We start from the raw sequence: 24,985 nt of genomic DNA on the forward strand, positions 1-24,985 counted from the left end.
ATATAGCAACATTATTGTTACTGAAAGGAGATAAATATCAGAACTGGCAACAACAGCAAGAAGAGCAATTTGAAATTCCATTTCATTTCATGCTTATCCTGGAAAAACACAGCAATGCAAACAGACTGGTATAGGCAGAATTTACAAGAGATTCTATCTGCCTTATATTTTAGCTCAACCAGCAGTCTGATAAAAGTCCCAGGATTACATTTCTGGGTCTGTCTGTGCCTGTGCAGCATGCTGATATCAAGGCCTACACTGGCACTCACATGGAACACAAGGGCAAACCAAACGTTATTTACATATAATACATATTCTTCCAACACTAAAGTACAAACAATCTGGAAACTTTAGTAACAAAGTCTTGTTTGTAGCTATCTGGACTTTTGTTCATTTAATATTTGACAAATGTTACTTACTCTTTTCTACTTCGGGTTTCAGCCTTTTATTCTTTATGAGAATCTTTCTTTTGAGGTCATTAGGAGATGGTAAGGCTTTACCTTGTTCAAGCTGTAAAACAATTCAAAGAAAATGCTTAATAATAACAACAGCTATTTGGCCTCTCTCTATCCCTGTTTGGGATCTGGATTTTAGGACAGCAATACCAAGGGGCAGTGAACAAGCAGTGCCACCTCAGGCACAACCCCAGAAAGTTGTGGGGCTGCAGTTACACGGTTTCCTCTGCTTCTTCCCTATCCCAGGGGGAAGCTGTGCTCAGGTAAAGGTGCTGGATGAAGTCAGCACTCAGGTCTCCAGCCTGTGCCACACTCAGCTGCACTGCTCTAAACATTTTCCCATTTTTCTCTCCTCCCTAGCAGGGGGTGTGGATGATCAGAGGAATTCCTGCTTTCTCTCCCTCTCTCTCTCTGTGGTTCACACAGCCCAAGCCACAGCTTAGCCCATTATCATTTGATCTCTAAATAAGTCACCTTTTATGGTCCCCTCGAGCTGCAGGAACCCAAGTGAGGCAGCCCATACACACTTGGAGAGTGGAAATGGACTGGCACTGGGGAATGGAAAAGTACCCAGCCCTCAGCTAGGTTATGGGGACTGGTTTTGCCAGTAGGGTCACAAATTCAGTATTTGGCAAAGGCAAAGGGGAAGTTTCACACATATGTACAAGGAAGTATTAATAAAAGATTTTGTTCCAGTTTGGGGAAGGAGAAAAAATATTATTCAGAAAAGAGAAAAAGTATGAAATCCTCTGATTTAAGCCCCATCACATCACTGAGGCTAAGAAACTGAGATTTGGGTAAGGTAATTAGCACCCTCTCCACCTCAGGCTTGCTAAGAACATTATTCAGGGAGTTGCTGGTGTAACCACAGAATATTGTGAGTTGGAAGGGACCCACAGAGATCATCGAGTCAGCCCTGAAGTGAATGGCCCATACAGAGATTGCACCCACAACTTGGCATTCTTAGCACCATAACAGACTGGGGTTTTCAGTGAAGCCTAAATGATACAAGAGTGGAAGGTATTTCCATGGATACTGACAATTTTTGGAAGAACTATTCAGATATTCTTATATCTTAATCTAAATCTGAGCTAGAGAGAAGCAGCACTCCAGGTGAACAAACAAAAGAACAAAACACCATGAATTGAAACCAAATAAAACCAGCAGAGGTGACAAGTAACAGCTGAGAAAAAAAAAAAATCCACCAAAAAAAACCCCAAAATACTCCAAAACCATATCAATCCAACACTAGGAAACCTCGTGGGAGGGTAAGGGTCCTCCACACCAATCGGGCTGGCTCAGGCAGGGAGTTTCAGCATGTTGGATGAAGAGAATACATTTGCTCTGACAGCACCAGGGCTGTAACTCCACTAGATGTCAGTGCTGCAGAGCTCATTCATGCCAGGCTTCATTCCCAGAAAGGCCATACTTGGATGCCCGTTTGGACAAATATTTGTTTTTACTCAAAACCAAATCTGCTTCAGCCAAGTGCCATGTCTCTCCTAAGTCTGCCTCCCTCAGCCACCAGCCCAGGTTATCAGGATCCAAGTTCCAAGCTCCTCCTGCCACCTCTGCAGTGTTTGCTCTGTGAGCAGCTGGGAACTGAATTTACCCACGAGGAGCAAAGGACACAAAATGCAGAAGGCTCAGCAGTGCTACAGACAGGCAGCTGAGGCTAAATACTGGGCCCCGAGGTAGAGGCATGGCAGACTTTGGCCAGCTCTATTTTAGGCTTCCCAGAGAGCTTCAGGAAGCTTTTTGTGAGGGATATGGCAGTGTGCTACAAACATCACAGGGGGACACTGCAGGTTTAGCTCTTTGGGATGCACTTTTCAGGGCATTCACCAAGCCTTGTGTGCTGCTGGGAAAGGCAGGAAAAGCAAAGCTCTAGGGATGCTAATGCCAGGGCCACTGAAAGGTAAGGCAGAGTCCTGCAGGCTTTGGGTGAGTGCTGGCACACAGTGAGCTGGTTGTAAGGAGCAAGGAAGGGCTGGAGGAGGAGTAGCCAGCACTGTGTAACAAGCTGTTAAGTCTCAAATACTGTGTTTGTGAAGGAGTGTCTGTTGTTATCTCCTGCCATGCAGGAGAGTGAAGTGCATGCAGATTACAGTGCACTCCATAGTCTAAATGAGCCTGCAGGAAACTCTTGGTGCCTAATTTAATTCTTAATGCAGTAGTGGAGGAACCTGGACTGCAGGACATTACCTGGAGCATGAAACATGCAATGTGCAGCTGAAAGAAGAGGTTTCTTCAGCTGAGACCATGCAATTTGTAATTCATTGTTATAACTTATTGTTTTTAAACAGTGACTGGCAATTCCAGAGTGAGGTATGACCTACAAAGACAATGTATGTGGTGTATTTTCTGTAGGTGCTGTGCTGATATTACAGCACACATCAAGGGGAGGGGGGGGACTTCCCCAGGCTGCTTGCCTGTACAGAGAGATTAAACAAACCAGATAAAGACAAGATTGTACCAAAAAGCACAGTCACCCAAAACCACTAGTCATTTCTGAAAGCACAGGACTGGCAGTGAACAGCACTAAAGGTGATAGGATCTCAGTTTATCATCTCTTTTAAACAAAACTAATACAAAAAAAAAAAAAAAAAAGAAGAGAGACTGGCAAAATGCAACATACTGGATGTGTTTCTAGAGGCTGCTTCAACAGGAGATCTCCAAAAAGATCTTCACAGTATTTTGACATCTTGTACTGTTGATATTTGCTGGAAAAGATCATGTCAGTTAATTTTTAAATATAAAAAAAGAAATCACTATCACTCAGCACAAAAAAATAATACTAAGTAACGAAGACATCCTAAATTATATACTGCCCACTTTGTTTCAACTGAGAAGTATTACTTTACTGTAATTATACTGTCAATAAAAGTCTATTATTTGACATAGATGAATTTAACAAGAGCCAAAAAGTAGAATAACTCAATCTCACACAGCTAATGGAACATCCAAATACATTTCACAGCTTTATCACAGATAAAAATATTGCCATTATTAAGCTCCATAAAGATTGATTAGTATATTAATGGTATATTAAGTGACATTCAGTATGCCTGCATACCCCCCACAGTTTTCAAGTATCATATCATAGTATTTTAAACTATATCATCTCTCTCAGACAATGCACGATTTAAAAATTAAAAATGGGCACTACATACCTGCAGTGATTTTCAAATGAAAGAATGACAGGGTACTCTGACGTAACAAATGCTGTTTCCTTAATGGCCTGAATTACATCCTATAAAAAAGCAAAAACAGGATACAAATGAGAATCAATCAAATTAAAAACATAATAAAAGGGGTGATTTTATTATCCACCCCACCCTGAGAAACACAGGGCTGTCTTAAACATGCAAATGAAGGAGAGTTCCTACTCCCAGAAAAACTCCTGCATCTTCAGGCTTTTTCCACAGCTAAGGAACTTCTCAGACAAAAAAGAAGATATTTATACTGTGGTGCAAAGAGCCCCAGGATGTGAAGAAGTGGGGTAAAAGCAGCAAGTCTGCTTCCTGCAGTTTCTGTGCACAGGGGTGGGTGATAAAAGCCAGAAATGAGCCCCAAAATCTGGGCCAGAAATCCTGCCCAAGTCAGTGCATCACACAGGAGCAGCATCCCAGTGCTGAGGAGGGCAGGGTGCCCTGTTGGATTCTTGTCCATGGCTATTCCAGGGGTTTGCTGCCAGGTGTAGAGGTCAGGCATTTACCTTGAAAAGAATGTCTGTGCACATTGCTTTTCCATGGGTTATTATTGGTTCTTGGTCTTCACCTTTGCCATCCCAACAGTCCAGCTCGACACATCTAAAGATCCAAGAAAAATAGAATTTTATTACAGGTGAGCTAACTGGGACATGTTTTAGCAGTGATGGTCAGAGCAGAAAGTTGCAAATCAGTTTTGGGCATTGCACAGTTCTTTCTAAGCTGTACATGTGTTATTTCAGATTTCTTCTTTAACTTTGGATATACCACTTTAATTATGGCATGTGAGACAATAATGTCTTTAGCACTGTGCTGATCTTCTTATTCTCATTAGAGTAAGTCAAGAAAATCAGCAGGAAATCATAAATTTCCTGATTCTCATATAAACTTCATAATTATAAAGCAGAAAGCCCTCTGAAATTATTCAGCTGTCATTTTGAGACCAAACTTCTGTTAACTTTCTCACAAATTCTCTCTTTATTATCAATTTCTACATTCTTCTGCCTCTAATAACTTTGGTGAGAAAAATAAGATTCTTAAACAAACACATGTGTTTTCATTTGCCACACTAACATATTTATACATTCAATTGTACAATATATCAACTCCAAGGTACTTTATGTAGTATTTTCAGTTTAAAGTAATAGAGTCACAAATATTTATTATCTCCTGCTTCCAACCTGCATCCAGCCAAAAGCACTTGTCTGTACATCTCCACTGAAGACTTGCCACCAAACTGCCTGCCTGTTAAATATGTATTGTGAGAGGAGCTGATGAAATAATGAGCCAGAGGATGGTCCATTTCTTGATATAATTCCAAACGGTCTAAGAAAACTGGGGCATTTTCATCTGACATCAAATATCTGCAAAAGCCATCACTGGATATGACACCTGGAAGGAAGGAAGGAGAAGGCATGGTAAATTATTACCAGAAATTTATAGAGTCAACATGAGTCCAACCATCTCACAGAGCAGGAATTCTAGCACAGAACATGTTATTTACACAGGTTCCTGCAAGCTCTTCCCTTCTTCTGCTCCAGGCTGCCCAGAAGTTGGTGTAAAATGTGCCATGATGTTCCCAGATAACCAAATTAAAAATCAGGTGCCCACCAGTTCAACACCTGAGGTCTAGCACTCATCATCAGCAGAACTAAGGCAGCAAAAGGAGGTGAAGAAGACAAATAAGTGGTGACATCTCCTCAGAACAGTCCCAACAATTTTGATCTCTGGGACTTTTTAAATTAAGGATTGTGAGCTTGCATGGACCAGGCTTCTATGGCCCTTTCCTCCTCTCTTTCATATTTAGTCCTGTGCTACATCACTGTCAACCAGCTTGTGCTGAGACTGTTCCCCACTGACAGAAATATGGGGGGGATATGTACCTGAAAATCTTTGCAGTGGTTCATTTACAAAACATTAGGAAAATCTAAAATACCTTCCAGTTTACTGCTTGCAATACATATTCATGCCTTTGTAAATGAAAACAGAAATCTACAATGAACATGGGACATACAGGAATTCAGAACACAGAATTCATAACACCTCTCTCATATTTGTCTGCTGGTCTATGCTTCAATAAAGTACAAAAAATATTAATTAAGAGGTAATTTTTAACGAATCCAAATTAGGAATAATTAGTATGGCAATATCAGTTTTAAACAGGCCAAGAGTCCGAAAAATTAAAATTATCTGTGATTGGGAAGAAGAGATTACTCACAAAGAGCTACTGCAGGGAATGGTTACCTGGCACTAATTTTGACATCACTTTCTCTGAAGTAATTTATGAACACTCAGCTATTGTTAAGGCAAGGCTGCAGCAGTCCTATTTTTATTTTCTTTAAGTCAATTTTTCTCTTATACAGAGAAGTGGAGTGATCCCAGTTTCCTTTCTACTCCTAACTTTCTGAAAAAAAATCCTCCACTGGAGCTTAAATTTTCTGTGCTTGGTGTCAGCCAGAGGTGAACTGTTCCAGAATGTTTTACTCAAGTCCTCTCAGCTGATCCTGAGTATGAAAGAGAAGGGGGGAAAAAGGGAATTTTTGACTTGAAGAATGGTTTTATTTTGTTATCACCACGTACTTTAAAGCAGCAGCACAGCATATCTCAGATGACAGATACATCTGGAACATAACCTTGTGGAGAAATGTCACAGCTGGATGGATGGTCTAGACAGAACACAGCTGGGACCTCAGCTCTGTGTGTTCAACAGCTCAGACTTGGCAGTTTGGACTTGCACTCAGCAGGTGGAAGAATTGGGGTTTGTAGTGTCCCTGAGCAGGCTCTGGTTACTGACCTGCCCAGCATTAACTTGTTCAGCTTTACTCACTCCTGTCACTGAAATGTGACTGAGGAAGAGTCAGCTGCTTATTACTACTGCCCTTTGTACATCAGCCTTGTTTCTTAAACCACATGATTTAGCAAAAAAAAAAATAAATAAATAAACCAAAAGGGTTGTCCTCTACTATTTTTCTCAACAACAAAGTTTTATCTAAGAAGGGGAAAGAAGCTGAAGAGAACAGCCACTGCTGAGATGCCTGGAGGAACACTCAGAGGGGACTTCTACTGTTTTGTTGTTATTCTCTCTAACTCCATCCCTGCAAAAGGTTTTCCACTTTTATTGAAAACCTGATAGAATTAAAAATCAATCAAAGAAGTTAAATAATTAGCCATGGTTGAATTTTTCCCCCAGTTTTAGATTTATTTCCACCTTCGTAAAATATGTTTTTACACCTTCCATCCTAAACAGGTGGCAGCCACATTAGCACACCTTCCTCGTGTTGAAAAATATTTAAAATACATTAGCACCAAGAATCAAAGATGAGTGTCTTTAAAAATTATAAATAAAATGGGATAGAGATGACAAAAATCAATTAATACTTCGAGAATTTAGTTCATTTAGAGAGGGAGGGAAAACCTGAGGCTTTACTGGGGTAGGCTAAGATGGTGCCTCCTTCTGTTGCCTGCTTTGCACATCCCTCATCCAGAGGTTGCAGCACTATTGGGTGTATAAATACTTCTACCTTGATGCATGAGCCTAAATGTGAAAGAGGATTCTTGTTAGGATGGACTTGGCAAAGCTGCACTCTCCTCCCTGCTTGTCATAACAGCAACCCAGAGAAAAGGGCAGGGAGCGCAGAGGGGGGAAAGCAAAGTTTTTCATTTCTGCAGCTGATCCCAACACAGCTGCTGCAGCAAAATGGGTAAAAACTGGGAACTAAGTTCAGCCACTGACATCTCCCACACTCACAGCAGCTCAGGATATGAGCAGTCCAAGGATGCCTTGCAGGTACTTCCTGCAACCTTGCTGGGAAAGAACATTTTTCAGATCACCCACAAAAAATGCCCTTTTCTGAGCCAGGCTGCTGCCCCCAAGCACTAGAGAGAATATATTATAAGAAGGTGGATGCACCTGCTGGCAATTGCTTTTTTATTTTTGCACCATATCTGTACTTTGCAGAGCTGTGCAGTCTCTCTGAGACCTTGACCACAGGCACTTGCACGTTGCCCTGTCGCTGGAAGGAGTCTCCACTGCTCTGTATTTACTCAATCCCAGCCTCTCCCTTTTCCATCAGGATTTGTAGCCACACTCTAACCTGGAGCAGGGTAATAATCCTTCTAAAAAAAGTCTGATTTTGAAGGGGAGGTATTTTTTTCAGCAGAGCAGTTTCCTGGTCCAGTACCCTACAGGAGTGTTTGTCCCCAGAGCACAGGGACTGTAAACTCCTTTCTAAAAGTCTGAATGCTTCAGAACAAATTCCCCAAATGCCTAAACCCAGTGAATACTGAATTCCCTTCCCCATTTACCTTTCCTCTTCAAGTCTTCATCTGGCTCATATGTCTCAATTATCTGCATTGCTCTTTTTGTGTCATAAAAGGGAAATAAAATTTCATTGAGCCGAGGATCTCGTTGATGCTAAGGTTAGAAAACAATGGAATTCAGCAAAACAATATAGTGCATGGCTATCATCCAAGAGCATTTCATTACTGCAGATGAGAAAGAAAGAAGTGGACATTTAAGAAAAAAAAAAGAAAGCAGCCCTAAAATTTACAGACTATTCAACAGCAACTTCAGCATTAGGTAGAAACTGAACTTCATCTTTCATAAGAAACCTAGGCAGTTGGATCATAAAAATATTTTTAAAAAAGAAAAATCCAATGCAATCATACAACTGGTCTTACTCTTGCTCATTCATGAAAATAATGACTGCACATGGGATCTGTGCAAATGAGATGTTGAAAATAAACAGCTAAATGTCCTTTTGTAAATTCTCTCTCTAATCCTTTTTTTTTTTTTTTGCAAAGTGACTGGTGGCACTGTAATCACCTCTGCAAAAATGCAAGTCTTACACAGTATCTACAGCTAAAGCAAAAAATTAAAATCAAGTTACACTATAAATACGGAATTTGAAATCTGAGTTTAGAAATATACAAGTACTGAATAATTATTTGTGAATCGTGGAAACATCGTGTTTTTAACTATTCAAAAACCAGCATAGGTTCTTAGAAGAAATATGCACAAGAATTTCACAGCATCATCTCTTCAATTCACAATAATTTACAATATTAGGATTTCATAATATATGTCATGTTTAGGTACAATTTAGCAGTGATTTCTAATAGACTAATAAAATTCAGAATTTTATGTTTTCACTTTATAGTGTGCTATGTAATTTCGTTTTTTTTCTCCATGCTGGATTAGAGCTGCACACTGTGTGCCTGATTCTCCATTAAAAGAAAATTAAAACCAGAATTGACGGAGTAGTGGCATGTAAGCAGATGCAACAAAACAAAGAAATAAATATGACTGTGAAAACACTCTTTTACCCCAGAAGGTGCACAGTTTCCAAGCTTTAGTTTCAGCAGAATTCAGAGATGTAACAGGCCACCCCCATATTGGCAATCAATAATTTGGAGTGGACAGGATGGTGTTGACATGGCTTACACAGCACTATCAGCATTTGCTGTAATTCCTTATGTGGAAACTTCTTTGACTTTTTTTTTTTTTTTTTCCCCATGAGAAAAGCAATATCCAATCCAATCTCTTTTCTTACAACCAATCCATTGGTGCACGTGCTTAATTAACTCCAAGAAATTACAACCAATGCCAATTTAATCATGCAATTAAAGAGGGATTTTTCAAGTAATGCTACTGGCAGTCTGCAGCATCTAAACACAGCAAGTTTGTTCAGGGCAGATGGGATACCCCAGTAAAAGTCAGATAAAACATGACACGAGAGCAGATGGATGCAGGACATGACTTGCTCAGCAGCACACACCAACACCACCACAACACTGGCATGCAACAGTTCCACGGTGACAAGTGACAAATGACAAGGCTTTTATACCATTAGTGACAATACACCACCCCAAAAAATTGTTAGAAATTGTAGGGAAGGTGCTTTGCTCAAGAAAAGAGTTCTTCCCCACTCCTTTTCTTCTACAGTTAGTAATGAGCAAACAGAAGAAAATAAACGGGATAAAGCAAAAAGTCTCCTCTTGAGAAAAAGTCCCAGAGTTATCAGAAGGAGCTAAGAGCAAAATATTCTTCCAGCAGCAATGATCATTGCTCATAATCAATTCTCCAGTGGAACAAAAGTGTATTGTTACGTTCACTTTGTTTAAAAAATAAAGCTGGCAACAGATAAAGATCTACTTTTTAAAAGTGATCATATTTTCTAGTGTCTTTTGGGGAAACATTCTGTACCACAGAGCTTGGTGGCACAGGGAACTTGTGACACAAAAGCAGACCAAAATTTAAATTTTGATTTTGAAATTGAGATGAAATTTCATCTCAAAAGATAACATGAAGAGCAAAGACTTGGGAATAGGAAAGGATCTCTCCATACCTCCCTCCCAAAAAAGTGGATGAGTCCTGGTCAGACTACTGAAAATTCCATTTTCACTGTTACTTGCCTTGTTATTTTATTGATGTAAACGAACTGCAGGAGCAAATCTCAATGGTAGTGATTTCAGTGCCTTTTCTACTATATTTCCTTCTTTTTTTTTTTCCAAAATTTGACTTTAAAAATAGAAGATCTAGACAAAATATTCAGCTCATGACAACAATTAAGTTTCTAAAACCTTCCCAGAAGCTTTAATACTGAAACACAATTAAATCATCTGTCAGCTAGCAGCATTTAAAAGTCAAATAGAGACAGGAGTTTGGAAAAACTCCAGGAAACACACTCTCATACTCAGTAACATATCCTCATGCTCTCTTAAAAACCCATAATACTTAGAGCTTCTGTAGCATGCCTTGGAGGTTACTTCAAAATAATTTAAAAGTTAAAGAGTCTCATGAAGAGTTGCTCTGCCAAGTAACTCCCCTCTCCTATGTAATGATAATAACCTTTTAATATTTGCCAGCATTAGACACCACTGCTAATTGCAGTGCTGGTCAGCTGCCAAGGGGACAGAAATGATCCCTTCAGGAGGCACATTCTGGGTAATTTTGTGCCTTTCAAATTCTGACCGAAACTTTAAACTTTGTTTGGAGACTAAAGGACCTCCAACACAGACCAAAGGCATTGGTTTCAGTCACCAGAATAAATGTCCTACTCTAGAAAAAAAAAAAACAAAACAAAAAACACTTGAGTAATTTTTCCCAGCTCTGGTCCCCAACTAAAGGGCCAACCACATGATTTCAAATTGCAAAATGTATTTTGTCAATGTGAATGTAGTCAACAAGATGCATTTTCCCCAATACTACTTATAAAATAAGGTTTCTAATTCTGTAAAAGAACTGCTAAAGCAACACAAAACTGAGAGCACAAACATTCAATTTCAATTTTTGAATCAGTTACTGGAGATACAAATGAAACAATTAGTGATCATTTTTAAAATAATGATAAAATAGTAACTTTGTGAAAATGAAGAGTGACACAAATAAAAATCAGAAGCTAACATGGTTTAAAGTGGCCATAGGGCTGTGTGCTTCCAGCAGTAAAATGCATCCAGCACTACAGGTGAATTGGGGGCTGAGGTGTTTTAAAGGGATAATTTATAATTTAGATCACAATATTATCCTTTCTCTCTCCAATGCAGAAGCAAAATTGACAAGCCTTAGCTCTGACCCCAGCCCTGCAAACATTTAGACACTGAATTGTGTAAATAGCTGTGATAAAAGGATGTCTCACAGCAGTAAAATTAAGCCTGTGCTCCAACTTGCCAATAGATATGAACTAAAGCCCCAAGTATGTTACCCTAATTAAGTAATCAAGCTGTTAATCTTCTCTCTGTCTTTTCTTTTTGAATACCCTTTCTACCAGTAATTCAGGTTTAGTGAAGAAGAAGGCACACGTTCTGTACTGAAAAACAAAATTATATTTTAAATTTGATATATAGAGAACTTACAGCATGGATCTTCATATTGAAGTATTCAGTAAATAAATATACATATATATATATATATATATATATATATATATAAACATATAAAAATTGAACTATAACTAGTAAAACAATTTTTGATGGAGAGATTTTTTGGTAATGAACCTAAAAAGGTCACATAGTGAGGTCGGCAGCTTCCCATGTTCAGGATGACAATAATCTACTGATAAAAACCAAGTAGGATGTGGCTGTTTCCCATGGGTGTGTTCTTGTCAAATCCACTGAGGCAGTTTTCTATAACTTACTGTGCTTTAGGAACAGAAAAGAGCCAACCCCAGACTGTTTATTGAACTACTTCACACGCTCGTGATGCTTTTAAGAAATACTAAATACTTCTGCCAACAATTGTATTCTGGAAATACAGCAATAAAAATATTTCCTCCTATACTGCACACATGGTATTTTAAAAATCATATACAAACTCTTAAAATATCCTCTTAGCTCTTAGATTTGTAACAGATTGAAATAATACTGCTGAGGAGAATCAAGTCTCTGTTTATAAACTCCTACTTCAGTTTCTCTACCATTCTAGAAGGATTAGCAGATACATTTAGCTGGGGCCTACAGGTAAAAGAATTACCTGCAATCAAATATTGGGTGTATTTTAGTGGAAACTGCATCAAATGTAACAATATATAAAAAATTTAAACCACACAGAACACATACCATAACACAGCAACAAGTAATCAACAGATGCAACTGCAAAGCCAACATGTAGAAAGCACATCACCACACATGGCTGGAGCTGATTTTTGCACCTGGATGTTACCATAATGGAAAGATCAGCAGATCAGAAGCATAGCAAATAATGGCATGGTGCATGCAATGGAAAGATTGGAAGAAGCAAGCCACTGCAGACAGACTTGTATGGTAGTTAATGTATGAAAAAGCTTACTTCATTTAGAAAGCTCACTAATTGGTCTACCGTTAAATAATCAGTTTTGTCTCCATTGCTGAAAAGGAATTTATTAGAGAATGTAAGTTTTTATACACGATGCTACAGTAGGTATGATTTACATGTTGACATTGTTGACACTTTTAAAACCAGCTGCTATTTTCTACTTGAAAGTAGCTCTATAATCTCAAAATGAACAGTCACAGAAAACATACTAACTGTCTATGCCTGGCACAGTATATCTCCCACAACATATCTTCCTATCCCTGAACAAACATTACTGCATAAAACAACATGTAAGTCCTCCAGCTGAGAATAAATTGGGTGAAGAAACTTTTCCAACTTCAAATTTCTTACTTAATTTAATTAGTTCACATACTGTGTTAATCACCTAAAGGAGCAAGTTAAATATTACAGTAGTTAGTAAAGCCAATGCAAAAAAAAAAAAAAAAAAAAAAAAGTTCCAGGTGCCTTCTTTAACTCATGTAAAAGTTGCTCTAAAATACAGAGTGAACTTTTACATTAACAGTCTGAAAAGGGAGGAAGGGGTAAAACACAGACTGCAGCTTGCTCTAAAGTACTGCTGATACTACTAGGATTCAAGTGTAGATAAATTTTACAGTGTTCTGTCACTATTAGTTAGGGACTAAAATACAACAAAATGTCTTGAAAGTAAAAGTATATTAAATTTGAACTTACATCTTCTTAAAGAGGTCCTCTATGTCAGTTCGGGGACATATCTTTTGGGTGAGTTCATAAAATTTCTCATAAGTAAAAGCTGCAGGCTCAATTTCATCATTCTGCAACAAAATGCAAAGGTACATTTATCCAGACAAGAGAGCTTATGTGCTCTTTTCCTAAGAGAATATTTTATATCAGAAAAAAACAACTGAGAACTGGCTTAGCTCCTTCCCAACTATAAATTTACCTGGTTTCTTTTGTACTCTCTCAAAATAATTCTAAATTCATCTTTATCATAGATCTGTTTGATGTGCTTGTATTCTAACCTCACAGGAAAAATAATTCTACATAAACACAGAGATGGAAAACAATCTATTTTTCTTCTGAAGCTTAAAAAAAATAAAAACCGACCCAAACCCAAGAAGTTCAAGCCATCACCTCTCTGGGGCTGCTGGCAAGTGGGACAGAGCTGGAGAGCAGCTCTGCAAAGAGCAGGAGGAGTCCAAGGAATTCAACAAAAAAAAATTTATGTCCTACATACTTTGTGCTTATATATTTTGCATAAATGAACAAAAGGTAGTTTATGACAGAAAAGAAGGGAAATCTCCTCTAAGAGTATTAAGGACTTCTGTGTCATAAAGATTTAATTACATTTTGGCTCTAGTAAACAACCTCCAGTCATTAGTAAGTAACACACAATAGGCACGCTTTTTGTGATGCAAATGACTTAGATTACAGCTCCAAACGTGAATGAGTCATCACTTTATTAGTATACAAAAACAGTTCTTCAAAGCCATTAAATACCTTTCCGCTGGGAAGACCTAATTCCTTAAGTGCCTGAAAGATCACTTTTTCTGTTTTACCTGATGCAAAGGTTCTGGTTATGCTAAAACAAAAAACAATGGAGAAAAAAAAAAAAGAAAAAACAGAGAAATGTTAGTCACTTTTAAAACAATCACTTCTCTCTCTCTCACTCTTGCTTTTACTGCCAACATTTTCCTCTGGCTTCAATTGATGAATGTAAGCAGCTTCCAAGAAATAATGCAGTTGAAGAAGTGCTCTAAGCACCACAGAGCAGCGCTGCTCTGCCTGCAAGCCAGCCTTTAGAAAACACATCAAAATAATGAACTGCAAACAGAACAAAAGAGGGTTTTTTTTTCCCCCAATAAACTGGCATACAGAGCCATTCTTTTGTTTGTTCCTTTAAGCTATGTGCTGATACAAAAGACTGTTTAGAAAGCAGCAGATTGTCCGAGGGAGGAGACTCTTGTCTCTGGTCATTCCTGGTTGTGGTGACTTCTATTCCAGCCACTAAACTGCCTCCAAAAGGCAGGAGTGGGCACTTCCCAAAGGCATCTTCCTTCCTCTTCCCTTTTCCAGCAGCTGCTGCTATCAAGAGACTTCCAGCCACATTCCAAACCCCATTCCCTGCTGCACTGCTCCCTCCCTCACCTCACAGCCATTGAGAAGATCCTGTCCTAGTCATGCTGCACACAAATCCTTTAGGTAGGTTACCACTGGAATATTTCCACCAAATCGATGAGCATCCTGCTCCTTCCCAAAGCATCATTTCATCATGCATATGACTGACAAACTGGTTTCACTTGGAATGAGATATATCCCACAAAAATGCATCTATTTGCTGTGATCAATATGAGAGTGGCCTATTTCTGTTCCCGTTTGAAATGAGAATAAATAATCTCTGGGTCTGGAAAAGGGGATCCCCATCTGACAGCTCTCCTGCCTTCTGTTAAGGGTTTGAGCTAAAACGCTGTGACCCACAACCCCTTGATTCTGGTGTCTTAGTCTGGAGAGAGAAACTCAAGTCTGTATCCAACATCTATTTCTAACAAAAGATGTACACTGGGAAACACTCTGTGGCTCCTGATAAGAATGTGTTGCTCTTTATCATCAAGTGAGATAAACATTTGCTGAGACTTTTAGTTAATCTCATGCATAATAAATAATTTCACATGACAAGAGACGTGAAACAAATTGTTGCTGCTATTTGTTGCTATAGCAATTCATGGTTGTTTTATTCTCCAAAACACTCTAAACTGCCTATGTAAATATTTTCATACTAATAAAATTAAGATCAGGAAGTGAAAATATCTAAATAATAATAATAAAAAAATGTCACAAAAACTTAGCCATGTTTTTCTTCTTACTGGGTCCTCACAACAGTTAGATTTCTATGTCCCTATTTAGGCATTTTAGTTAGCTGTTGGATTTTCCAAAGCTGATAAGTACCAAGATATTTTCATTAAAATACAGACTGAGTTTAACTTTAGGCACTTGTTTCTTAAAAAAATCCTCAGGCATCTATTTTTCCTGCTAATTCTAAACCACACAGAAATGTTAGCTCTACAATTTACAACCTATTTCCAGCCCTGTAAATTTCTATGTCTTTTGTAATGAATTGGACTCCAATAATAAATGTCCTGTAAAACATGTAATATTGGTGTAAGTAATTAATCAGATGTGTGCCAAGATTCCATGGCTGCAGGGAACTTACTTTTGATGCCAAATGTATTTTTTTATTTCACAAAAGCTGACAGCAAACATAGCAGTAATTTGTAATGAGAGCAGCAGTGTAGAGAAGATTGCATGAATCAAAAAAGATTGTAAAAATACAGCATGACACATTAATTTTGCAAAGGCTATTGCAAATAAAACTGCTTTTCCTTTCATCAGAAGATTCTTCATTCTAGCAGATTTACATTCATCTTGACACCTACAGGTGTTTACTCCTCATGTTCCACCTACACTGGTTTGGGGCTTATGGTTACATGCCAATGTACTTCCTCAAAAATATTTAAAATACTTCCCAACTCTGGAACTGAGGGATATGACTCTATCGTGCTTGTTGATGGATTATTGGTTTATTCAGTCCTTCACCACTTTCCAACCATTACCTCAAAAATGAAGCCAGCACAACCAGTGGAAATCAATCTTCTACCATGGCTTCACTGAATTTATCAGCTTGGCTTGACCTGCCTACACTGTACAAGGAATTATCTAACTTTGATTTCCAAACAGCACTGAAGTATTCAAACAGAATTCTTCCAGACACTCTGGAGTAACTGATATGAAACACACTTTAAAAAATTCTACTGTCAAATTAATTAAACTACTGAAAAACAGATTTAAGCTTCATTTGTCATAGTTTAGATTTGTCTATTTTTAATATGTATTTTCATAGTTAGAACTTAAACTTGCTTGAATCCTTTTAAATGTAGTTATACAAAGGGAGAAGCATAGACTGAGCAAAGCTAATTTCTAACCAGGCTCTAGATGAGCAGATGCAACTCACTCCCATAGAAAATCTATTTTCTGCCAGCAGAAAGCTGAAGAAGCCAAGTAGATTTTTTTTCTTCACAAACTCTGATCTGTTTGCTCATGTGTTACAGTAGTGTTAAAATCTGGACACACAAAATATCCTACAAATGCTGTGTCTTTGCAAGAGCAGTAAATGTTATTCTAGACTCAGACTGCTGAAATTTATTAAAGCCTAAAAGGCAAAAACTGTTACTCTCCTAAGGTTTTCACACTGCTAATTGCTAGAACTTCTCTCCCAAACAAAGTACATTGAGAGCAACAGATAGATGCCCCACAATACATTAAAATCCAAAAGTAGCTTCAGAAAAATCCTTGTGACTTTCAAACTCCCAACTGTACAGCCAAGGAGTAATTAATATTTATAATAATATTAATAATATATTAATATTTACCCCAACAGCCTGAGGAGTGTCACCTTCTCAAGGCTCATCATTCCCTATGGGGAATGTGATAGTTGCAAGATTTGTTTCAAACTTGGGAAGAAATGCAAGGAGCTCTGATTCTGCAGGTGAGGGGGTTTTTTTTCCCCTTGGTGTTTTACTGCACTTCTGTGTAAAAATGAAATACAGGTGGATCTTGTGATACACATTCCTACAGCTGAACAAACCTGCTGGGTTTTTTTTTTTTGTTTTGGTTTGGTTTTTTTTCTGAGAGAAACATTCCCATTGTATCCCCAGAGCTACAGGAACTGCTACAGGAGCCCCTGGCAGCAGGAGGAGGAGGAGGAGGAAGCAGGGCTGAGTAAATAACAGTGGATTTAAAACAAGTAAAAGGGAAAGGTCAGTTGGAGGGGAAGCACCAGTGGTTTAAACCAGTGAAAGAAGTACTGGGGAGGAAGTTTGGGTAGCAAATGTGAAACTTTAGTGCCCCTTGCAAAGCAGAGCCATTCAGGTCACATTTCCCAGTGTTTCCTTGCCGTCCTCAGACACACACCCCTCTCCTCATGCATCTCCCTCCTCCTGTCTCCTCTTGATCTCTCCATTTATCTTCTCTGCACGAAGGGTTCATGGAAGAAAGGGGGAAGCAGTGAAATGACCTCCATCCCAGGCTGACCCCTGGGTGTCTGTGTCCCACTCCATGATGAGCAGCTCCTGTGGATCAGGCCAATCCCATGGCCTTGCCATCCTACAACAGGGCCCTGATTCCCCCTCTTCAACAATGCAGCTCTGCAGAGCAGATTGATTTCTTCTGTCCTCCATTCATGTTCCTCTTCTCACTGACACCTCTGCTCATCCTTTAAGTGGGTGATACAGCACTTCCCATGTGAGCCCCCAAAATTTGCCACATTTTAGCCACACCAAGATAGCACATTCCTTAGATAGCACATTCTAAGTATCCAGATGCAAAGGAGATTCAGCTTCATGGAACAATAGATCCCTTATGAATTTCTAAGAAACCTACTTTTACAATAAATTAAACTGCTAGGGACTGATTTATGTTAACCTGTAAATAGTGCAAATTCAAATTTAAAGATTTAATACACTGGACCCAGTGAACTGGATTTTTAAGCATCAGACAGTCTGCCTACACAAATCAGTATGCTGAAGCACAACATAGAGAATTTATGCCTCACTAAACGTGATGTAAAATATTTAAAGGCAGAAACAGTTTCAGACAAGCTAGCACACTATAAATTCATACCATGGAATAGGGTACTGTGTTCAAACACAGGCATAAAGCTGTAAAGTCCTGAAAATTGATTTGTCCCTGTGGTATTGTTCCCTCATCGTTACCCTCCAGCTGATGATATTCCTCATGGGACTTCTGCACAGGAGGTGCTTCATGGCAGCTGAGTTTGAGAAATAAGCAGGGACTTGGCCATGTGAGAACTGCAAGATTAATATACTGAAGCAGCTTTAACACTGTCAGGATGTCACCTGAGTCATGAAACTAAAGAAATCTGGAAAGCAGCATGGCAGGCCCTTTGTCTTTTTGCAGATTTTACAGATGGAAAATCCTCTTTCCCTCTTCAGAAAAAAAAAAATCAGTTGTGTGAGATTTATCTTACAAATTCCTCCCTCTTGGTCCCTTCTGTGAGTTTCTCTTTATGAAAAACCAGCATGCCTCAAAAATCTGCTTTGCATGTACTTTATGAAGAGAAAAGCAGCTCAATGTATAAGCAAGAATGAAGTTTTAGAGCAGGAGGGGGGAGCATTCTTGCCTAGCCAGAGAACTGAAAACCAGTAACTTGTAATAGTTAATAGCTGCACAGAAAGAAAGATGCTGTTCTGGCTTGTTCCTTGTTCCTGACAACAAGTAACCCAACAATTCATTTACCATGTGGACAAAACAAATATTATCCTGGGGGTATCTATAAAAGCAGAAGCATTTTTGGCAGACACATATATGTCTCTTTTACAAGGAACTACAGTTTAAAAGTACCTTTTTGTCCTCCACTTAACTGGCCTGCAAGCTTTTATGGTTCTTTTTTTAAAGTATTTTATCAAATTTTACAACTGAAAAACCCATCCCAGGCTTTGAGAAAAGTTAGGCAGAGAAATCTGATGCTCTTAGCTCTAAGTGACTTTGAAAACTATTAGAAGGACTCATATCTTCATTACAATGGACAGCAAAAAAAAAATTACTATGCTGATAAGAAGTCCTGCCTAGCTTACCAAGGAGGGTAGATAAGAATATCTAGTTCTGCACTTACTCTTCTATACGTATTAGTAATAAAATTAATATTATATTCCATTATTAAGCCACAGAATTTTATTCAAATTATAGAGCTAGGAACTGAAAAAACCTAGAGCTTCCCAACTGTGCTTACCTCCGAACTGGAATTTTCCCATTTGTGTTTGTTAGAAAGGCCAGCTTCATCCAGCTGAAATTAGGAATAAAATATTTTTAAAATACTATTTATTAAAATTGGGGTCTAGATACTTATGTTTAACTTATTGCCATTTCTGCTAAATGAGCACAAACAAATAATTGTTCTGCAATAAAAACATTTTTCTGTAACCTTTTAGTGCTTGAGGCAAAGCAGTTCTTTAGCTGTAAAGGCAAAAAGCAGCTCAAAAAAATCACTACAGCAATTAACACAAGTGTAAAGATGAGAAAGTCTCATAGGGTTTTGCTTGCATATGCATCAAGGAAAAAAACAAACCAGCCAATAATTAAAACATACACTACAATAAATCAAATGAACAGTTATAAATTCTCCTGTAATTTCTCCTGGGCAGGTGCCAGATGTAGCCTTGAGACATCTTTGGTCTCAATAAAAGACAACCTCTTAACTCATTTAACACCATTTTCTTTATGACACTGCTTTGTAAATGTCAAACTATGGAAAAACGTGGTTTTGTTGTTTTTTTTTTAATTCCAACCAGGAAAATACAAGGACAGAAAAACAAAGGAGAAAGGGGAGGAAAGAAAGTAACTTACTGTTTCTTGAGACACGTCATTGGGCTGACATTGTTAGCTCTAAAGTTATGTATGATGGATCCAAGCCCTTCTACCCATTGCTGAAAAACACAAAACCACCAAATCAGGAAAACTGAAGAAGGAAAAAGTAGGAAAGTTTGTCTTAGGGGAAGGCTCCTCCTTGAAGCCATGGATAATGTTAATAACCTGTGCTGAGGAAAAAACTACCCAGGTCACAGCATGGAAAACTCCAGCCACATTTTATCAGTTTTATCCATTATTATTTCATCCTTCACTAGACAAAGGGATTGTGCTTTCCATTCTTCCAAGTGCTGCATGTAGTATCAGCAGTGCTAATAAATCAGTTTATTGCCAGCCAAGGCAAGAGATGCACTGACTGATTCATTAAGGCCTCTCTTTATATCCTGCATGAACATTTGCCTCCCTTTTGGTGGTGGGGGGTAATATCAGCTATTAGTGAGCACCATTAGCCAATGTGTGAGGACATATTTCACTGGTCCACTTTAGAAAAGGAATGAAATAAATATTAATAAGTTAGAGCAAACCACGGGGAGGCACAACAACTGCTCAGCAATGGCAACCTCATCTAACACCCTGTTACATATTCAAGCCCTGCTTGTTTGCTTGTTTTCATCCTTAAAATGCACAACATTCCAAATAATCACTGGGATGACTTCCAGCCAACAGCAGCATTATAGCACTTGTTTATGTAATTCCTCTTTTAGGGATCTATTTTTCTGCTGTAGCCTGCACCCCAACTTTGCAGAGCTGTAGAGAAGCAGCTTAAAGTTTAGGCTCTGACATGAACATTCATTGATTTCAGCAAGAATCCTGGCAGGAAAAAGCCATGGGAAGAGGAAAAAATGGCAGTGCTACAAGCCAAGTTCGATCTCAATTATGCCATTGTAACACTAGGATTACTCAACTGATCATTTACACTGGAGGAATTGAGATGGGATTTGGTCTACTGCTAAATATTAACCTTGTGAATAAAGGAGCTTTTTGCTTCTGGCCAAATGCTGTGCATGCAGCTTGAGCTGACTTGGGCAGGATCCAGAATATGACACTTATAAATAGATGCAGATGAGTGTATTTTTCTTTTCATGAATGAGTGCTGTACATCTGCAAGACAGATGAAAAAAATCAAGATTTATATTGGAGGAACACTAACCTCTTTGGGAAATGGCATATTGTAAACTGCAGGCAGCAAATCCCCAGGGACTAAAACAAGGTCTAAGGTGTCAATTCAACAGATAAACAACACACTTAAGGAGACCCCTGTACTCATGAAATAGTAAATCTGTTTTGCTTTAGGAGAAGTAGTCACTTATTAAGATATGTTAATATTTAAGTGTTCTTTTTAAAGATTTCTTTTAAATAAGTACAGCAAAAAAAATGCATTTAAATAGATCAAGTGTGTATCTGAGAATCATTTGAAAAACAGAACTATCACTTATGAAAAAAGGTAGTATTTGGGGTTTTCTTAAAAAGGTGTGCTTTTGGGCTTGTAAACAACCCCTCAGTAGGAGTCTGCCCTCCCATCTCTCTTTTCCCATTTGCATGAGTAAGATGACTTTGTAGTCATAGGCTGAAGGGACTGCCTAGGAAGATAAAGGAAGCAAGGTTCATGGGGCAAGATAATATTATTTATTAGACCTGATATATCTAGAAGCCACTGACAGATTTAGGAAACACTTATCTTTTTTCTACAAATGTTCCCTCACCTCAGATGATAAAGGAATGGTGCTTGTGATAATTCCAGGGTAAATGCCTGAACAAATCTTACATAGACTTTAATTTCCTAGAGCTGCTGAAATTCAGCTATCATTACCTACCTACATTTGGGGTCTGTGGTTTGTTTGGGTCTGGGAGATTTTTTTAGCTTGTTTGGTTGGGTATTTGTTTGTTTTTGTTGTTGTTTAAATCAATTAAATGTAACATTCCTGCTGCATTAACACTGTCACAGCTATACAAACATTTGTCCTCATATGATCTGCATTGGTCTGCACCCCTTCAAAATTCCTCAGCATTCCAACATTGACCCAACCACTTTGTTTGCATATTCACTGCAAACAAAAATCCCTTGCAAAAATTAAATTACACCAAATGCATGTTGTGAAAAAGCTGCAGGCTTTCTCCAATTTTTTTCTGCCAATAAACCACCACTGGTGCAGTACTGACAATACCAGCATTTCATTTGGAAATAAACACCTACATGTAGATCCATTCTGATTTGAAGGCAGTGGATTATGACTATACCAGATATAACAAAAACCAACATTTAAAAGTAAGGCTGGCCAGCACTCAGCTCTGGAGTTACTTCTGCTCATCTAGAAGAGCTGCCAGAAAGGAACACTGCTAGAAAAACACACAAGTGAAGGGAGAAATCAATACACTAAGCACTTTCCAAGTAATTTTTTTGCAGGAGTTGTCTTGATGGTTCCCACTTCAGAGGTCTCCCTAACCTTTTTTCAGTGTTAATGCTCTTCCCTGACAGAGATGCCAAATCAGGAATTACACTCCCTTGGAGTAAAAGAGCACAAACCTACAACCAAACACTGATGAGCCACAAAAGCATCACATTTCTGCTGGCAGCAAGCAAAGGAGGGACCCAAGAGGCTCTGTCCAGCTCCAAATCATCTTTACATTGGCATGATGTGCCCTGGGCAGGATGTGGCAGTGCCAGAGCCATGTCTGCCCATCTGTTCCATGCCACAGCACAGCAGCTGGCTGCCTGCCCTTTGCTTTGGGGCTAGAGCAGGTTCTGCAGAGTTTCACCAGATGCTGCCCACGGTTATCAGCTGGCCTCACATTAACCAGAAATACAACAAAAAAACCAAATTCGACAACGCATTCAACACAGTCAGACTTTTTGTCCCTCTGAGCCAGAATAGTCTCCAACTAATAATGTCTTCATACTTGCTTTTAAGGTGCTATGATCCAGGGCACAGATACTCTCAAAATTCAGTGACAAGCTGGCAATATATTGCTCTCCTGACAACAAACCATTCCCAGATTTAATGTACACTTGTCTGATTACCTTGCAGGAGGGATGAAAGAAGGGCTCAGGCTTTTCTGAGCTATCACACAGACAGATACAGCAGCAGCCTTGCTTGTATTCTATGACAGCGCTCCTTATTTTACAGATGAAGTTAAGACCTGTATACCTATGTAAGTAACAGGGATAAAGATCCTCAGTTCTTTCATGCTCAGCACTTTCAAAATAATATCTGTGCAAAGGAAGAAATTCCTATAACAAGTGGAATTCTGAAATGAGGTCTATAGGAAACACTTCGGTCTTAGAAAAAAAATGGTTTTTGATAGAAAACAGGGTACATTGGATTCTTACTGGTGCTAGTGCTGAATATTTTCCAATTTTCAAAATATGGTTCAGTACCTTTAATCTGCTGAGGTAACTCCTGAATGGCTCCCTATATACAAATAATATTCCAGATTCATAAAGGGATCCGGACCCTGATATCTAATCCTAGAAAATCAACAGTCATGAAAAGAAACCAAATTAAGCATCAGTGCACCTTAAGCTCAGACCCCCTTAGGCTGACACAAGAAGCCAAAATCTACACTGCAGGCTGGAACAAGCACTGTGTTGTTTTTCTCTGACAAGATCAAACACTGTCAAACATCTTCAGAAGGAGAAGGGGCAAGAAAAATCAATCAAAGAAGCACTCTCTTAGCTTTTGCTGTTGGACTGAAATGCTTCTGAGGCACTTAGTGACCCTGTGTTAGCTGAGGTTCATGGATGAAACATGGGCAGAACTGCAGGGTGCACAAATAAGTTTGGCCTTTCAGCTCTATTTTAGCCATCAACCTTTCATTTAGGGAGAGTTAAAAAGGACAAGAATTATGAAAGGTTAAAAATCACCATAGCCTACAGCTCATGAAATTCCAGACAAGGCCATGCGTGGCTTATTGACCGTTGGGGTCAGTATCACCCAGACCTCTTGAGATTTTACCTTCCTTTTTCCAGTGCAGTCTCTCCAGAGTTGCACTCCACTTATCCCAGGAAAGCCAGGGAGGCAAGGAGGCATTGCCCTCTGATTTTGGTGTTCAGTGTCTGACTGCCAAGGGCTCCATAGCTTGAATGAAGGCTCAGGAAACCCACCAAGAATTGTTTCCCACCTTTCCCCAAGACAGATATGGGCTGGCAGAAATCTCTGGCACTTGCCCTCAGCCAGCAGATGTCCCCATTCTCTCAATGCAAACATCTCAAAATTCCTCTCTGCTCCAAGAAAACCACCCTTCCTCTCACTCCAGGCAGCCACAGACCTGGGGAGTGACAGTGCCAAACCTCTCCCCTACCCTGACCAAAGGCAGCACTGAATTTTGCAGGATATTGCTGTTAAAAGTGATCCTTCTGACTTTCAAGTATTCCATCAGGAAAGCTGAGGTTCACACAGCTCTGTACTGGGAGCTGCCCAATGTGTCCAAACTGCTACCACAATTCAACAAAGCTTCCTACCCTGGAGTGGCTTTTCCAGCACTGGAGGGGCTTCCTCTGAAAGGAGCTGGAAGAATCACTTTGGCTGCTCTTGTATGTAAACTGAGAGAAACACAGTGGAGCTTTCACAGTGAAATCAACCTCCTGGCTATGGAGAGCCAAGGCTGAAAGTTGTCAATTTACTGATAATTCCACAGTGGCACAGCCAAGAATGTACATGAAAAGGCAGAAAAGCAAAACACATGCAAAGCACCAATAATTAATTGCAGGCTGGGATATGAAGATTTCTCTAGAGAACATGGAAAAACACACTAGGCACAGGTAAGGTGTGGTCATATATTTAAGGCAGTGATGATACAGAAATGTTTATTACATGGGCTATGAGACATAAGCCACATACTTCCACAGAGGGACACAGAGAACAGCAGGAGGCTTCTAGAGATCTGTTCAAGAGAGTTTTGCAGGTTCCTTGAAAAGTTTTGCCTTGAAACATCAAAATAAATCAGAAGAAAAAAAAATCAGGGTCAATCAGGCTGGGCTGGATGGGCAATCTGGTCTAGTGGAAGGTGTCCCTGCCCATGGCAGGGGAGTTGGAATTGGATGGTCTTTAAGGTCCCTTCCAACCCAAACTGTTCTATGATTCTATGAAACAGATTTCTTTTTGTAAATCCAA

At 39.0% G+C, this 24,985-nt stretch overlaps 1 protein-coding gene across 8 annotated transcripts in view; it reads right to left on the bottom strand.

The window, feature by feature from the left end:
- PLCB4 (phospholipase C beta 4) overlaps positions 1-24,985 on the bottom strand; it is a 182,627-nt gene that overhangs the window by 50,803 nt on the left and 106,839 nt on the right. For all 8 annotated transcript variants that reach the window (XM_088162808.1, XM_088162806.1, XM_088162807.1 and 5 more), the window contains 11 exons: positions 19,854-19,933; positions 19,240-19,293; positions 13,935-14,016; positions 13,149-13,249; positions 12,450-12,507; positions 7,970-8,078; positions 4,846-5,056; positions 4,174-4,267; positions 3,629-3,708; positions 3,094-3,178; positions 420-510 (listed from right to left, as the gene is read on the bottom strand). In XM_088162808.1, coding sequence (XP_088018934.1) covers positions 420-510; positions 3,094-3,178; positions 3,629-3,708; positions 4,174-4,267; positions 4,846-5,056; positions 7,970-8,078; positions 12,450-12,507; positions 13,149-13,249; positions 13,935-14,016; positions 19,240-19,293; positions 19,854-19,933 — 1,045 coding nt within the window. The remainder of the gene's footprint in view (positions 1-419; positions 511-3,093; positions 3,179-3,628; positions 3,709-4,173; positions 4,268-4,845; positions 5,057-7,969; positions 8,079-12,449; positions 12,508-13,148; positions 13,250-13,934; positions 14,017-19,239; positions 19,294-19,853; positions 19,934-24,985) is intronic.

This window comes from Sturnus vulgaris, chromosome 3 (assembly GCF_052056855.1).
Source record: "Sturnus vulgaris isolate bStuVul1 chromosome 3, bStuVul1.hap1, whole genome shotgun sequence".
Taxonomy (NCBI): domain Eukaryota; kingdom Metazoa; phylum Chordata; class Aves; order Passeriformes; family Sturnidae; genus Sturnus; species Sturnus vulgaris.